The sequence below is a fragment of the Microtus pennsylvanicus genome, chromosome 2, assembly GCF_037038515.1.
Source record: "Microtus pennsylvanicus isolate mMicPen1 chromosome 2, mMicPen1.hap1, whole genome shotgun sequence".
NCBI lineage: Eukaryota > Metazoa > Chordata > Mammalia > Rodentia > Cricetidae > Microtus > Microtus pennsylvanicus.
In genome coordinates, this window is record NC_134580.1 from 11,006,913 (window position 1) to 11,024,281 (window position 17,369).

Sequence of the window (17,369 nt, forward strand, 5' to 3'; positions counted from 1 at the left end):
ACTTCCACGCATGGACTCTGACGTTCCTGCTCACACGTATATGACAGACGACAATCAATAATTTTTAAAGAAATGGTCTGTGCAACATACCAAGACCCTGTCTCAAAAAACTAAACAAAGGCCAGGTGGTAGTGGTGCCCACTTTTAATCCCAGCACTTGGGAAGTGGATCTCTGAGTTTGAAGCTAGCCTGGTCTACAAAGTGAGTTCTAGGACAGCCAGGGCTATGCAGAGAATTCTGTCTCAAAAAACAAAAAAAACCTAAAAACCAAAACAAAACAGCAACAACAAGAAGCCAAAAATCAATCAAAGAAGAGAACAAGGGGTTTCCAGAAGGAGGAAGGAGAGGCCAAGCCTAAACTATGTGCAGTTGGCTGAGAACTTACTAGAAAGCCAAATAGCTCACTTAGTGTCAAAGGACCCAGGAACGAGAGATGATAGTGTTCCCTAGTTACGCCACTCAGTTTAATAGAGTCCTTCCAGTGTCCTGTCTACGTAGACCTGAGTATATCTTCAGACACAGTGCTCTTGTGGATATTGTCAAGTTAAGATAAAGTCATATAGCAGGGGATGCAAATTCAAGGACTATTGTCTAAGCTACAGTGGTGGCATTTACCTATAATCCTAACACTGGGTGATGGAGATAGGAGGATCAGGAGTTCAAGACCATCTTCAGGTACATAGGGAGCATTTGAAGTTAGCCCCAGCCACTTGAGACACCATCTCAAAACAAAGAAACAAAACAAAACAAACGAACACAATCCAGACATGATGGTGTGATGCCTGTAATCTCAGTACTTGGGAGGCTGAAACAAGAGAATTTCTGAGAGTTTAGGGTTAACCTGGGTTACATAGTGAATTCTGAGCCAGTAAGCTAAGAGTGAGACTCTGTTTCAAAAAGGTTGGGGTGGAGGATTGGGGTTAGAGAGATAGCTCGGTGATTAAGAGCACTGGTTGCTCTTCCAGAGGCCCTAGGTTCAGTTCCAAGTACCCACACGACAGTCACAACTGTCTGTAACTGCAGTTCCCGGGGGTCTGATGCCCTCTCTTGGCCCCCAGTGTTACCAGCCACCACATGTTGTGCACATAAATACACATGTGCACATAAATACAAATGCAACCAAAACATTTGTATGTATAAAAATAAATGAAACGGGTTCCACTGGGAAACCCTGCATCGAAAAGCAAAAAAAAAAAAAATAAATAAATGAAACTTTAAAAGGGATGATTTAGATACATGGTAACTTGGAAAAGAGGAGGGAGAAGATACCATTGTGAAGACGGGCAGAATTAGGGAAATGCCAAGGAATGCAGAGATTGCTGGCAACCACCAACAAGCTAAGACAAGGAAAGATACTTCCCAAGATGCTTTAGATTTGCAGGTCAGTCCCGTCTTCTAACATTATGACAAGACATTGTTGTCTACAGAAATCACACTCAAGAACTACACAATTGGCCGGGCGATGGTGGCGCACGCCTTTAATCCCAGCACTTGGGAGGCAGAAGCAGGCGGATCTCTGTGAGTTCGAGACCAGCCTGGTCTACAGAGCTAGTTCCAGGACAGGCTCCAAAGCCACAGCGAAACCCTGTCTAGAAAAACAAAAACAACAACAAAAAAAAGAACTACGTAATTGAACCCATCCGTGATGACATGTATCTTTAATCCCAGCGCTCGGGAGGCAGAGGCAGGCGGATCTCTGTCAGTTTGAGGCCAGTCTGGTCAACATAATGAGTTCCAGAACAGCCTGGGTTACACAGAGAAACCTTGTCATAAATAAATAAATAAATAAATAAATAAATAAATAAATAAATAAATAAATAACAAAAACCAAACCAAAACCCAGAAACCAAAATTTAAAAAAAAACACAAAAAACCCTACACAATTGAATTATAAAAATTATCTCATAATATCCTAAATATTGTGATTGGTTTAATGTCAGTTTGCCAGACATTAGAATCACCTGAACAGGAGGCCTCTCCTGAAGAGCTGTCCTGACGGCCTCGACTGATGTGGGTAGGAAGACCCGCACTCTGGATGGCACCTTCCTTCCTGGGACGGTCTAGACTTTTAAAAGAAAGAGGTGTGTCAGAAAGAAGGCCGTTTCCGTTTTTGTTCCTTGGCCTTCCCTCTTGCCACCTTGGTTGACTGGCCTAGTCTGGTCCCCAGCATCAGTCTGTGAGGTTCTCTGCTGTTAGGCTTCCCTCCACGGGCGGGCGAGGCTGGTGAGAGCAGAGGGTGAACATGTACAGAAAGCTATGCATGTGCTGTGGGCCTCCCAACGCCCCAAACTCTGGGGCGTGGATTTTAGGGCTATCTTACCTCTCTGAGCTTATTCTTGTCTCCACGGTTGTAGGAAGGACCATCAGAGCTCTCTGCCTGTGCAATACAGAGCCCTTCGGGCCTTGCTTGAAGCCATGCTGAGTCGATGCATGGAGTTTTCCCAGACCCCGTTGAACAGGAGGACCCTGGTTAGTGAAGTGTAAGCCCCTGCCCTAATGTCTGTCTGTCTGTCTTTTTTTTTTCTCTCTGCCATGGGGACTGGAAGCATGTGTCATCTTGCTTATCTTATTTATTAGATTTTTTTTTTATTTTGGAATACTGGGGATTGAACCTAGGGCCTTGTACATGCTAGGCAAGCACTTTACCATTGATCTATCTCTCCAGCTCTACAACTTGTCTTTAGAAAAGTAATTTGTACATCACCTTACCTCCTGTGCCAATTTACAGGCGTAAGGATAACTATCTCCATTCTGATTGGTGAAGAAACTGAAGCCCCAGGGGTTAAACACTTTTCTCTAAAGACCAAAATTTCTCTGGGCAGTGGTGGTGGCATCTGCCTTTAATCTCAGCACTCACTTGGCAGATGGAGACAGGGGGATCTCTTGTGAGTTTGATGCCAGCCTGGTCTACAGAGTGAGTTCCAGAACAGGTTCCAATGCTACAGAGATATTTTTTTTCCCTCGGAAAAAAAAAATTCAAGGTACCTTAGCAAGCAAGGCTCATACCTATAATCCTTATATTCAAGAGGCTGAGGTAGGAGGATTGAAGAGTTTGAAGCTGGCCTCGGCTACATAATGTCCCAAAATAATTTATCTACTATCCAAGCAGGGTTAATTACATTTTCCCTTGTTTTGTTTCTGTTTTCTTGCTTACTTTTGTGCTTCTGGGAATCAGTAAAAGGCAAGTCCTCCCCACTAAGCCACATTCCTAACCCTACCTTGTAGGTATGGTAAACATTCTCACATTATGTCATACTGGACGCTTTAGGATCTTAGAAAGAATCTGACTGATGGGTACTATGTTGTAATCATTGGCTGTTTTTATTTTTGAGCCCTGGCTTTCTTGGAACTAGTTCTGTAGCCCAGGCTGGCCTCGAACTCACAGAGATGCACCTGCTTCTGCCTCCCAAGTGCTAGGATTAAAGGCGTGCACCACCACTGCCCGGCTAATTATTGGCTTTTTTTTTTATGGTTCATAGCCTTATGATATCAGGAAAGATGCTCTCAGTATGAGTGCTCTGTTTTTCAGGATTGTATTCTCAGACTGCTGGAGTGAGGGCTTTCTTGTGTTATGGAGCAACAATATGGATGTTACAACTACTTAGCTATTGTTCACCTGCTGTGATAGCTTCCTTTCTGTTTGTAATAGACCAAGAACCATTCTTGAGGTGCGAGGCACATGAGGTTAAAGTTATTGCCTCTATTATTTTTAAGGGAATTACTCAGATTTGTGAAGATATTAACAAGATCCCTTGTAAAGTTAGGTGTATGTCCAGGGCAGGCTGCAGCGAGGGAAGGAGAGGCCTGTGCCATCTAGGCCTAGGCTGGCATGTGGAGTGGGTGTGTGACTCATAATCTCCTCTCCCCTCCTCACCCCAGGGCCACGCTTGCAGTAGAAACTCAGAGAAGGCCACTCTTCGAATGGGAAAATTCCTCCTGAGCACTCTGGAGGGGTTCAGGAATGCCTGCAGGTAGGCCGCCTCTGCAGCCTGAGGCTGGAGAGTAGGGTCTGGCGAGTCTTAGGCAAAGGGCAGAGTAGCATGTAGGTGTTTTGCTTGAATGTATGTGTGTGTACCAAGTACACACATTACCCATGGAAACTAAGAGAGGGTATCAAGCCAGGTAGTGGTGATGAATGCCTTTAATTCCAGCTTTTGGGAGGCAGAGGTAGGTAGATCTTTGAGTTTGACACCAGCCTCATCTACAGAATGAGTTCCAGGTCAGCCAGGGCTTCACAGGTAAACCCTGTCTCGAAAAACCAGAGAGAAAAAGAAGGAAAGAGAGAGGGAGTAGCGGATCCCCTGAAACTGGAGTTACAGGTGGTTGACAGCCATCATGTGAGTGCTGGGAATTGAACCTGCATCCTCTGGAAGAGTAGCCAGTGTTTTTAACCCCTTGAGCCATCTCTCCAGCCCCCATGAAGTTATGTCTTATTCGCTTTTGTTTTGTTCTTCCCTAACTAGCCTGATGTCACCCATTACTCTTTTCTGAACACACTTCATATAGACAGATGTTTGTCACATCTGTGTGCCAGACCTGGAGATAGAGAGATACGTCAGAGTGACTCCTGCCCACAAGGAGCTGACAGTCTCTGCAGGAAGAGACACTTTTGGGTCTATGTGCAAATTCTCTAAGTTGTATAACATCCAAGGAAGGTGTTATAGGCAGGGAGAGGAGCATCAGCAGATAGCATGAGATGGTCAGGGGGTACACATGGCTATGGAAGAGCCGTATGTAATGGGGCAGCAGAGACTTGGAGGGCTAATTAAAGCCCTGAATTTCTCATTGAGGACTCTTAAAATTGCCCCCACCTGAGGGTGGGAATACTTTCCCCGAATGAGCTCAGTCTAAGAGGGTACATCCTCTCTCTCTTTTTTAAAGATTATACACACACACACACACACACACACACACACACACACACACACACACACAATAGTGTTCTGTCTACACGTATGCCTACATGCCAGAAGAGGGCACCAGATCTCATTACAGATGGTTGTGAGCCACCATGTGGGTGCTGGGAATTGAACTCAGGACCTCTGGAAGAGCAGCCAGTGCTCTTAACCACTGAGCCATCTCTCCAGCCTTGGATACATCCTCTCTTGCAGTGCATGGGTGTTAATAATAACATATGTACTGATTTCTCAGGTTGGCTGTGGAATTCCAAGGCGAGCCTTCCACTCAGGAGAATCCCTTCACAGCTCCAGGTGCAGAGAAGGAAGACACCTTGGAAGCCTTCTCAGAATTTCTTCTCAGTGCCTGTGACTCCCAGTGCATCCCTATGGTGATGGTAGGCTCTCCTCCATAGTTTATCCCTGTGGTGATGGTAGGCTCTCCTCCATAGTTTATCCCTGTGGTGATGGTAGGCTCTCCTCCATAGTTTATCCCTGTGGTGATGGTAGGCTCTCCTCCATAGTTTATCCCTGTGGTGATGGTAGGCTCTCCTCCATAGTTTATCCCTGTGGTGATGGTAGGCTCTCCTCCATAGTTTATCCCTGTGGTGATGGTAGGCTCTCCTCCACAGAGCATCCCTGTGGTGATGGTAGGCTCTCCTCTGTGATTCCTAGTGCATCCTTGTGATGGTGGTAGGCTCTCCTCCCAGTGCATCCCTATGGTCCTGGTAGGCTCTCCTCCTGTGACTCCCAGTGCATCCTTATGGTGCTGGTAGGCTCTCCTCCTGTGACTCCCAGTGCATCCCTGTGATGGTGGTAGGCTCTTCTCCATAGGCAGCACGAATCTCAGGGAGCACTCAGCCAGTCCTTAGCCCCTTATCAATGCTATTCCTGCAGCCACCTTACTTTGGTTGTAACAAGAAAAGTGAGTTTCATTATAAAAGTAATAGACTCATCTGACAAAAGAGTTGAAATCAGTAGCAGGTAACGTTTGTAATGTGATACCTGTTTTACAATCACATGTAATTTTGTCCCTGTGGCCATGGGAGAAGGGTATTAGAATTTTCCCTGTATCTCTCCCCTGCCTCAGACTTTACACGTGGCTGTCACTAAACTGTAGCGTAAATTCTAATTGGTCTTAATAACAAAAGCCTGGAGTTAGATATGGGGTAAATGCTGCCACTAGAGAGACATTTTACCTGTACCAAATCCTCAGACCAAAGTGGACAAGATCCTGTCTCCACGAATCTTCAGACTGAATCTTGGAGCTTCTGTCTCCTCTCGCCTCATATAACTCTCTGTCCAGTCATATCCTTCCTGTCTCCACCTCCTTAGTGCTGGGATTAAAGGCCTGTGACTGCCTGGCTCTGTTTCTCTTTCAGACTGGATCAATCTCGTGTAGCCCAGGGTGATCTTGAACTCACAGAGATTGTCTCTCTCTGCCTCCCGAGTGCTGGGATTAAAGGTGTGTCCCACTACTGCCTGGCCTCTGTGGCTAACTAGTGGCTAGCTCCGCACTCTGATCTTCAGGAAAGCTTTATTTGTTAAATCACAAACAAAATATCACCACACTAAACTATATTCCGTAATTTTTAAATGGTACTCTTCTACTGTTAGAAAGCACGTACGTGCCAGGCATGGTGGCATCCGTCTCTAATCCCAGCACTCAGGAAGCAGGGGCAGGTGGAATTCTGTGATTTTGAGGCCAGTCTAGTCTACATAGTAAATTCCAGGACAGCCAGAGCTATGTAGAGAGACCCTGCCCCCCCCCCCCGCCAAAAAAAAAGAAGAAAGAAAGAAAGAAAGAAAGAAAGAAAGAAAGAAAGAAAGAAAGAAAGAAAGAAAGGAAAAGCAAAGCAAAGCAAGCACATTACGGTGCCGAGAAAGAACATGTAATTTCATATTCATAGCTTTTCTTGCTTTTCCCCCGAGTAATTAGCAATGGTGAATGTCTTTGATCCTGGCTTCAGTAAGGACATGTGTGTTCCATAAATCAGAGACACCAATCTGAAATGGTTGACCTGGAAGAAGACGATGGGAAACAGGTTTGGTGGGGACAGAGTGGTTGGCTTTAGGGTCATCCAGAGTCCTCTCCTGAGGGTTGGAGCATCCTGTGAGCTGCCAAGAGTCCCGTGTTAGTCAGGGCAGATTATAGAATTATTATATTATTCCTGCTTCCTACTTTCTTTTATTTTGTAGATTTTTCTTTAATAAATGCACATACTACTTTTTTTTGGTTTTGTGGTTTTGGGGACAGTCTCACTGTGTAGTTCTGGCGATCCTGGAACTTGCTATGTAGACCAGGCTGGCCTCTGACTTGTAGAGATCTACGTGCCTTTGCTTCCTAAGTATTAGTATTAAAGGTGTGTCTTACTACCCCCAGTTACTACTTTTATAATAATTTATATATATTTAAATATTTTGTTTTAAAACTAAAGGACTGGAATGTCCAAGGATAATGTCTCCAAGGTCCCAGCTGTTCACACTTAGGAGACTCATGGAGGGAAGAAGGTTACTGTCTAAGGGCATACAGAAATAGCCCTAAATTGAGCTTGAGTTTGATAGAAGACAAATTCCTTTAACCTCAATCCTGAAGTACTATATCAGGCTGTCTCATGACTGCCCAAGGATCACACGAAAAAAAATGAAGGCAGAAGTTGGGTATGGTGGTGCACATCTTAAATCTCCCAGCATTCTGGAGGCAGAGACAGGTGGGTGGATCTCTGAGTTCGGGGCCAGCCTGGTCTACAAATTGAGTTCCAGGGCTATTCAGAGAAACCTTGTCTTTGGGAAAAATAAAAATGAAGGTTGAATTCTATAAGTCTATTAAAATTATAACTGTAGTGAGAGAAATATGTCACCCTGCATTATGGCCTAGAAATGCCTTCTGTACATTATAACTTATCTTTTCTCGGAGATAGGTGTTCTTGTTCTTGTTTGGGAGAAGAGGATAGAGCAGAGGCCAGGGAGGTAAAGTACCTGGTACGATCTATTGGCAAAGTCCTTTGGTGTAGGCCTGTGAGTTCAGAGTCCCTAGACTTTCTTGTGTTGGTCAAATGGAAGTGGTTATCCCAACCTGGTAGATTTGATGCTGGTTTCTGAAGCTGTCTTTTCTTCTTCGGAGACTCAGGCTGCGTTGTCTTCTCACTTCTGGTACTTTCAGAGATACTCGGAGGAGGCCATGCATCCAAGCCTGATGGAAGTTTTCCTCTCAGTTCTGCACAGCCTCTTTGTCATCGTTCCCCACATGAAGGTGAAGTTCTCCAGGAAGCTTGGTAGGTGGCAGGCCGTTCTGGGGTCTGCAGAGAGGCGGGCACTGTCAGCTGCTGTTGGGAGTGCTCAAAGAGAACATTAGCTACAGGGTGTATTTGCATGTCTGCTAAACTTTGTGTCCTTCTCCCTGTGCAGTGTTGGCTGGCAGGAAAATCATGGACCAATCAAAGCTACTGAAGTCAGTTTTCCAGCTTATTGATACTTTCAGCGTTGTCTTTCTTCTTCTTTTTGAGACAGGGCCTCACTATATAGAGCTGCCTGTCCTAGGATTCACTCCATAGACCAGACTGACCTTGAACTCACAGAGAGCCACCTGCCTCTGCCTCTTAAGTGCTGGGGTTAAATGTGTGCGCCTCTGATCCTGGATCCCCCATTTCTTTTATATACCATATCCTTGAGACTACAAATGATGTTTAGAAGCTCTCTCTCTCTTTCTTTCTTTCAGTCAAGATTTATTTTTAGTTACATCTAATAAATATTTATTAAAATTAATAAAATATTTAATGAAATTTAATTCATTAAATTTTGTTTTTCAAGACAGGGTTTCTCTGTGTGGCTCTGGCTGTCCTGGAACTCACTTTGTAGATCAGGCTGGTGTCGAACTCAGAGATCCACTTGCCTCTGCCTTCCTGAGTGCTGGTATTAAAGGTGTTTGACATCCATACCCTGCAAAAAATATTTTAAAGATCATAAAAAATAAATAAATTGCATGGATGTGTGTGGGTGTATGGATACGGATGGGTGGGTATGTGGATGTATGTGCGTGTGTAGATATGGATGGGTGGATGTGTGTGGGTGTGTAAATGTGTGTGCTGGTGTGTGGCTATGGATGGGTGGGTGTGTGGATGTGTGTGTGCGTGTGGCTATGGATGGGTGTGTGTGTGTGTGTGTAAATGTGTGTGCTGGTGTGTGGCTATGGATTGGTGGGTGTGTGGATGTGTGTGTGGTGTGTGCGTGTGGATATGGATGGGTGGGTGTGTGGTTGTATGTGGATATGGGTGTGTGGATGTTTGTGTGGGTGTGTGGATATGGGTGGGTGGATGTGTGTGTGTGAATGTGTGTGTGGCTATGGATGGGTGGGTGTGTGGATGTGTGTGTGCGTGTGGATATGGATGGGTGGGTGTATGTGTGTGGATATGGGTGTGTGGAAGTTTGTGTGTGTATGTGTGTAGATATGGATGGGTGGGTGTGTGGTTGTGTGTGGATATGGGTGTGTGGATGTTTGTGTGTGTGTATGTGTGTGTATGTGTGTAGATATGGATGGGTGGGTGTGTGGTTGTGTGTGGATATGGGTGTGTGGATGTTTGTGTGTGTGTAGATATAGATGGGTGGGTGTATGAGTGTGTGGATGTTGTGTGTGTGTGTGTGTGTGTGTGAATGTGTGTGTGTGTGGCTATGGATGGGGTGGTTGTGTGCATGTGAGTGAAGGTGGATCCCCTAAAGCTGGAGTTACAAGCGGTTATGGGTCACCTGACATGGGTGTTGGGAACTGAACGTAGAATCTTTACAAAAACAGAATATGGGGGCTGGAGAGATGGCTCAGCGGTTAAGAGCATTGCCTGCTCTTCCAAAGGTCCTGACTTCAATTCCCAGCAATCACATGGTGGCTCACAACCATCTGTGATGAGGTCTAGTGCCCTCTTCTGGCCTGCAGGCATACATGTATACAGAATATTGTATACATAATAAATAAATAATTAAAAAAAACAGAATATGCACTTTGATGCTTAGTCATCTCTCCAGTCCCCAGGATCTCTGATTCTGAGTACTTGAGGCCAGGGCATTAGTCATTGTGAAAACTGAGAAAGGTCTTAATATACTTCCAAGTGTCTTCTAAGGGAGCCATTGCACTCTGTATAGAAGCTACTATTTAGTGGTCCATTGAGGTTCCTTCCATTTCTTTCTATCTATCTATCTATCTATCTATCTATCTATCTATCTATCTATCTATCTACCATCCAACTAGCCATCTATCATCTTCCTTCCTTCCTTCTTTCTTTCCTTCCTTCCTTCCTTCCTTCCTTCCTTCCTTCCTTCCTTCCTTTCTGTCATGTGTATATGTGTGCATCAAAGGATAACTTGCATAAATCATCTCTCCATTTCTATTGTGTGGGTCCTGAGGATTCAACTCCAGTGATCAGTCTTGGTAGCAAGTGCCTGAGCCATGTTACTGGCCACCTGGCCTCTGTTTTGTTTGTTTGTTTGTTTTTGTTTTATGCCTTCTCCATCCTCAATAATTTAAGTTCTTACTGTGTTGTAGAAATTAGCTCGATTCAGGAAATAACCAGGCTAGCTAAAGGATAAAACAATTATATTTTTATTTATTACAAGGGGAAAACTCCGAAACAGGAATGAGAAGTCCAAGCTCAGTTGTGCCCCGCAGGAATCACACAGAGAGAGTGATTTTTTCTTTCTTTTCTCTCCCAGTCCCAGAAAGCCACTCCTTAACTTAGATCCACCTCTTTTTTTAAAAAATTTATTTATTTATTGTGTATACAACATTCTGCCTCCATGTATGCCCACACACTAGAAGAGGGCACCAGATCTCATTACAGATGGTTGTGAGCCACCATGTGGTTGCTGGGAACTGAACTTAACCACCGAGCCATCTCTCCAGCCCCTTAGATCTACCTCTTAAAGATAATTGGCTAACAAGGTGTCCCCATCACTGTCTGAGACACTATTTGATATGCTTTACATATATTGATGGATTAAAAACTCATGGGAATTACACATAGTCTTCACTGAAGTGATGGATAAACTGAGTTATCAGGGAGACATAGGAACTTGCCCGGGGTTACACTCTAAGTAATCCTGTGACTGTGTATTTAGAGCATTCTTTCCTTTTTAACAATTGTTTTTGAGGTGTGTGTGTGTGTGTGTGTGTGTGTGTGTGTGTATGTTATGTGTGTAGGGTATTTGCTCGTAACTGCAGGTAGAGGCCAGAAGAGGGCATAGACTCCCTGGAGCTACAGGTAATTGTGAGCCACTTGAATTGGATGCTGGGAGTGAAAGCCAATCTGAGGGAGAAGCCTAGGAGAAACTTTGCAGTGGAAGCTAGGCCAGGGTCACTAGCTAAGACAGAAGCTGTTGTCAGGTCTGTGGTCTGAGATCCAGTCTCCTTCACATAGACAGTTTAGAGATAGGAATAAGACAATGACTACCACTCTTCTTTCTGAGTCTGAACCTAGATTGTTTTCTACAAAGATGAGACAAGGTAGAAGCAACAAGGTCCTTTCTGGTGCCTGAAGAAAGTACCATGTTATAATAGAACATAATTGAGAGAGAGAGAGAGAGAGAGAGAGAGAGAGAGAGAGAGAGAGAGAGAGAGAGAGAGATAGATTCAGCAAGCATTTGTTAGGTGTGCTATTCCCACCAGGTGGTAGTGGCATACACTTGGGAGGCAGAAGCAGGTGTGTCTCTGTGAGTTTGAGGGCAACCTGGTCCACTGAGCCAGTACCAGGACAGCTGAGGGCTGCACAGTGAGACCCTGTCTCTAAAAATAGACAAACAAACAAAAGATGTACTTATTCCCAACCTATACGGGGCAGATAATGAAAACAGAGTCTCAGAAGTCAACTACTACTAGATCCTGGTGAGCCGGGCCCCATGACTCCAAAACCAATACCCCGACACCAGCACCTGCAAGTGTCTGTGCCAAGCCCGGTTTAAACAGCTCTGCTTTTCCCCCCACTTCCCCAAAGCTGACTCATCATTCATACGGCTGGCCCTGGAGCTGAAGGCCAAGTTCTGCAATGGCCAGAGGTACGTATGGCTTCCTGCAGAACTGGACAGCAGGGGCCAGAAAAAGTTCTGCTCAGACAAGCGGGAGTGTCTGGTTGGTGGTTTAGTCGTGGGACCCTGGTGTGTTGGAAACCGTGTCAGTGTTGCCCAGCAACTGACACACGAGCTGAAGATGCTTCTGTGAGTTGAGATTCGTCTGCCACGGAAAGGTGATGTGTGAGCGGGCAGCTGTCACATCAAAACTGGGAGAGCTCTGTCCTCGTTTCGTTTCTGTGGCTGCGATAAATCACCCTGGCAGAAACAACGTGGGGGAGAAAAGGCTTGTTTTGACTTAGAATTAGGGAAGTTAAGGCAGGTCCTTCAAACAGCTGGTCACATCGTATCCACAGTCAAGAAGAGAGAGAAATGAATGTGTGCTTGCTTGGCTGCTCACACTTGCTTGGCTTTCTTTATTCTTTTTTATTTATTATGTATGCAGTGTTCTACCTGCATCTATGCCTGCAGGCCAGAAGAAGGCGCCGGATCTCATTACAGATGGTTGTGAGCCACCATGTGATTGCTGGGAATTGAACTCAGGACCTCTGGAAGAGCAGCCAGCACTCTCAACCGTTAATCCATCTCCAGCCCACTTTGTTCTAATACAGTTCAGGGCTCCCTACCTAGAAACGGTGCCACCCACAGCGGGCTGGGTCTTCCTGCATCGGTTAACTTAGTTAACACAACCTTCAAAGACATGCCCAAAGGCTAACCCAATACAGCAACTCCTCACCAACTCTTGGAGGAGAGCCTAGGTTGTGTCAAGTTCACAAGGAAAGATAAACACCGCAGGCTCTTGGAGATCATTTGTGTAATCTAGTTAATGGAGAAACTGAGGCCTGCAGAGGTGAAAGGATACAGTATTTATCAACTTGTAGTTATTGCCAGCCCAGTGATTTCAGAGGATCAATTTTTGCTCAGAGTGAATGTCAGTATTTCAGTGTCTTGCTAGTTTTCTAGATCTTCCTTCTGTACCTTCCCATCTGGAATTTGCCACTGTCCAGAGCTTACAAAGTGATCACAGCGTCACACGAGGCTCTCCTTCCGTAGCTCTGAATAGAATGCTCACAGTCAAGATTATTCAGGAGTCAGTCTGGGTTCAAGGTCAGAACTGCACTTCAGTGTCTTCTTCCTCTTCTTCCTCCCTCTTCCTTTTCCTCCTCCCTCTTCTTCCTTCTTCCTCTTCTTTCTTCATCCTCCTCTTTCCTCTTCCTTTTCTTTCTTTCTTCTTTTCTTTTATTTGCAAATTGTCTACCCCAGGCTGGATCCTCCTGCCTCAGCCTTCTGAGAGCTGGAATTATGGATATGTACTTCCACGTCAGGTCACTTCTTACATTTGTACTACTCTTCAGCCCTGTATGTTTGGGCAGCCTTCCTTAGTGTGTTTTGCGTGTTGTATGTTTGGGCAGCCTTCCTTAGTGTATTTTGTGTGTTGTATGTTTGGGCAGCCTTCCTTAGTGTATTTTGCGTGTTGTATGTTTGGGCAGCCTTCCTTAGTGTATTTTGTGTGTTGTATGTTTGGGCAGCCTTCCTTAGTGTATTTTGCGTGTTGTATGTTTGGGCAGCCTTCCTTAGTGTGTTTTGCGTGTTGTATGTTTGGGCAGCCTTCCTTAGTGTGTTTTGCGTGTTGTATGTTTGGGCAGCCTTCCTTAGTGTATTTTGCGTGTTGTATGTTTGGGCAGCCTTCCTTAGTGTATTTTGCGTGTTGTATGTTTGGGCAGCCTTCCTTAGTGTGTTTTGCGTGTTGTATGTTTGGGCAGCCTTCCTTAGTGTATTTTGTATGTTGTATGTTTGGGCAGCCTTCCTTAGTGTATTTTGCGTGTTGTATGTTTGGGCAGCCTTCCTTAGTGTATTTTGCGTGTTGTATGTTTGGGCAGCCTTCCTTAGTGTATTTTGCGTGTTGTATGTTTGGGCAGCCTTCCTTAGTGTGTTTTGCATGTTGTATGTTTGGGCAGCCTTCCTTAGTGTATTTTGTATGTTGTATGTTTGGGCAGCCTTCCTTAGTGTATTTTGCGTGTTGTATGTTTGGGCAGCCTTCCTTAGTGTATTTTGCGTGTTGTATGTTTGGGCAGCCTTCCTTAGTGTGTTTTGCATGTTGTATGTTTGGGCAGCCTTCCTTAGTGTGTTTTGCGTGTTGTATGTTTGGGCAGCCTTCCTTAGTGTATTTTGCGTGTTGTATGTTTGGGCAGCCTTCCTTAGTGTATTTTGCGTGTTGTATGTTTGGGCAGCCTTCCTTAGTGTATTTTGCGTGTTGTATGTTTGGGCAGCCTTCCTTAGTGTATGTTTCAGGAAGCTTTCAATGATCGCACAGGAGCAGGTGCCTGTTGCAAATGTGGCAGCTGTTACATATTTACTTTTAAATATTTTTGATTTTTATTTTGTGTGTGTGTGTGCGTGTACCTACTTGTCTGTATGTGTGCTGTGCCCATGGAGGCAAAATATGGCATTGGAGCCCTTAGAAGCGGTGGTTAAATGCTTCCATTATGGGTGCTGGAAACAGAACCTGGGTCCTTTGCCAGGTCAGCAAATGCCCTTAACCACTGAGCCATCTCTTCACTTCCCCTCCCCAGCTACTTACTTTTTCTAACCACCTTAGGGTCTCCTCTGCTGTAGCCATGATTAGACTTTCACTGGGCTCTGGCACAAGGCAGTGATGTCTTAGCACATGCTGGGGCTCATGGTGTTGGAGCCCCAGTAGTAATGCTGCCTCTTTTGTTCTTATTTCCCCCTTCAAGTCACTCATCCCTCAATCAGGTGTGTTCCAGTTTCCTCTACTACATGTGCCTCAATCTGCTCTCTGCTCCAGAGAAGACAGAACCATTGTCCCAAGAAGGTAAGATGAAGCGATCTGACCACCCCTGAGTCCCGTGACAGTTCTCAGTCTGCTAGTCTTGCTGATTGGCTGTATAATAAGTCAATGCAATGAGACCACTTTGCTAGAAGGTACACTGATGGAGTTCTAGAATGATTTCTAAGGACGTGGAATAACAGTAGAGTCACTGATGGGATCCAAGGTTCCTGGGATGTTGAGAAGGACCCTGGAGTTTATTGGGTCTAAATCCTCTCTCTCACCTGTCTCCTTTGCGCCACCCCATCCCCACACCAACACCCTCCTGGTCTGCAGCAGCCCAGGACTCAGTGTCTCCCGAATAGTCCGTTCTATTTCTTTGTTCGTTCATTCATGAAGTAGTTCTTGTGCATACATTTTGTGCCAGGTGCTAGTGAAAGAGCTGGGGAGACAAGACTCTCTTCAGTGAGAAAGGCAGGTGTTACACAATAAATACAACGTCAGGCATAGCATTATGAAAGAAATAAAAGTGGGCAAAGGGATGGAGGAAGAGAGGAGGCTATGTCAGACAGGGGACCAAAGGAGAGCCATGCAAGACCCAGGCAGGAAGAACAGTGAGTGTAGACCTCTTGTTAGAACCTTCTCTTTTGTTGATTCCCTGAATTTTTCCCCTATGCCTGGTGAGGCACAGGTAGACAGACAATGATTGCAGGGTTATTTCTTATGAAATTCCCCTATTCTAGACTTATCATTTGAGATAACATAGGACAATCACTGTTTTATGTATGCACTCATGTTATCCTGTCTTTGTGGGTTAGACTTGGTGTTGAATGTGTTTCTTCCTTTTATCACGATGAAGACTGGGTCATCCCCTATCTCCCGGGTCCATTCCCTTTCTTAGATACCATGCCGAGACAGACAGGAGTCCAGGCAAGCATTTTATTGCTTCCAGCCATGTCCTGGGGCCTATTTCTTTCATTACACTGGCCAGTTTTGGCCGAATGGTTCCCAGCAGTCTGCTGCTCAGGCATAACTTGCAGAGAGAAGACCTCAGTGCCTCCGTTATGGTGACGGAGACTTTTGGCAGCCTTATCACTGTGGCTGGCCTCTCACACTCCCTCACTTGTCAGAACAAAAGGAAGCCCCCCCCCCCAGTTCCCTTGGGTACTGAGCACTTGTCAGAGCTCAGAATGCCAGGGGGAGCAGCTGACTTACTCTCACACTTGTGACTTTATTTCCTTTTCCTGTGTGTATCAGAGGAGAGGGCAGGTGGACGTGTGAGGCTCAAGGACACGCACCTCATTATCATACACATTCTGGAGCTTGTTGCTGGAGAAGGAATTGAATTGGAGTTAGAACACCTGATGGGCTGTGCTACCATGTTGTTCTGGGGATCCCCTCTGCATGTTTAGGACTTGGCCTTGGCAGGGTGTGTTCCTTCAGCTGGCCTTTAGCTTGGATGCCTGCTTCTAGTTGCTCATTCTCCAACCTGTCTCCACTCACTGCTGAAGCATCGCCGGGAAGTTTTATTGCCTTACCCCCCCCCCCCCTTCAGCTGTGGTCCTCACCCGTCAGTCTGTGTAGCAGTGGTCCTCGGGCACCATCACCTGCTTTCCTGTGTTCTCTTTGCCGCCTTCCCCTACCTGCCGCCTCCCAGAACTCAGTGCAGTGTCTGAGTTCCTGCAGCATGGACTGCCCCAGATAAGCAGCAGGACCCGAGAAAGCCTCGCCTTCCTGTCAGATCGCCAGTATGTGGAGGCCGCTGCACGCCAGAGACAGTATTGCATCCTGTTCCTCTTCTACCTGGCTCATATCCACGATGACAGGTCAGTTCTCAGAGCTGGCGCCCCGCCGGTGGTGAGTCCTGGGGCTTCTATCTGTCACCCAGTTCTGCGGAATGCCTGTGTGCATGTGTCTGTGTTCATCTGTGCACACGCGTTTGAGCGCATTTGTGTCGCACATGTGTGACAATGCTTTGAAAGTCTATACAACACACTGTGCCCGGAATGGCCAGGCTGTGGGTGTGCTGGGGACGGACGCTGAGCGCAGGACAGGAGGCTGCACCGGCCAGCAGCTCTGCCTTTCTCACTCAGGCTCTTCTGGTCAACAGGTTTGTCCCCGAGGCAGAGTTATTTGTGGCTGTGCAGAGCTTCCTTTTGTCTCTGCAGGACCAGGGCGAGTGCCCTCCGCCAGCGGCCTGCAAAGCCTCCCTCTACCTGCTGGCCGTGTGCCAGGACAGGGACAGCGCACTGAGCGAGGTACGAATGAGAAGGCCTGGGGCTCTCCTCTATGGTCTTTGGGAGAGCGTGATGATCTGTGTAGACAGGGATGGCAGAGCGAGGCTGAGCTGAAGTGCCGTGGGACAAGAGAGGACAGTGCTGACACACGGCGAGCCTATAAACTCACTAATTCTCTCGACAGCCCTGGCTGGTGGAGATTGTGATTTCCATTTTATAGGTAAGAAAATGGAGACAGAAGTGAAAGTAGCTAAGCCAGACGTGGGATCACACCTATAATGCTAGTGAGGTGGAGACGATAAAGGCCAGCCTGGGTAGCCTGCCTCTAACAACAACCCCTGCCAAAAAAAAAAAAATGAAAATAACTTTCTCTAGGTGCACAGGCCTGTCCTTGGT

At 45.9% G+C, this 17,369-nt stretch overlaps 1 protein-coding gene across 1 annotated transcript in view; it reads left to right on the top strand.

Annotated features, from left to right (window-relative positions):
* Positions 1–17,369, top strand: part of Mei1 (meiotic double-stranded break formation protein 1) — a 62,842-nt gene that overhangs the window by 23,612 nt on the left and 21,861 nt on the right. The window contains exons 12-19 of the mRNA XM_075960104.1: positions 2,355–2,469; positions 3,880–3,971; positions 5,152–5,293; positions 8,059–8,170; positions 11,873–11,933; positions 14,684–14,781; positions 16,394–16,562; positions 16,847–16,994. Of these exons, the coding sequence (XP_075816219.1) occupies positions 2,355–2,469; positions 3,880–3,971; positions 5,152–5,293; positions 8,059–8,170; positions 11,873–11,933; positions 14,684–14,781; positions 16,394–16,562; positions 16,847–16,994 (937 nt within the window). The remainder of the gene's footprint in view (positions 1–2,354; positions 2,470–3,879; positions 3,972–5,151; positions 5,294–8,058; positions 8,171–11,872; positions 11,934–14,683; positions 14,782–16,393; positions 16,563–16,846; positions 16,995–17,369) is intronic.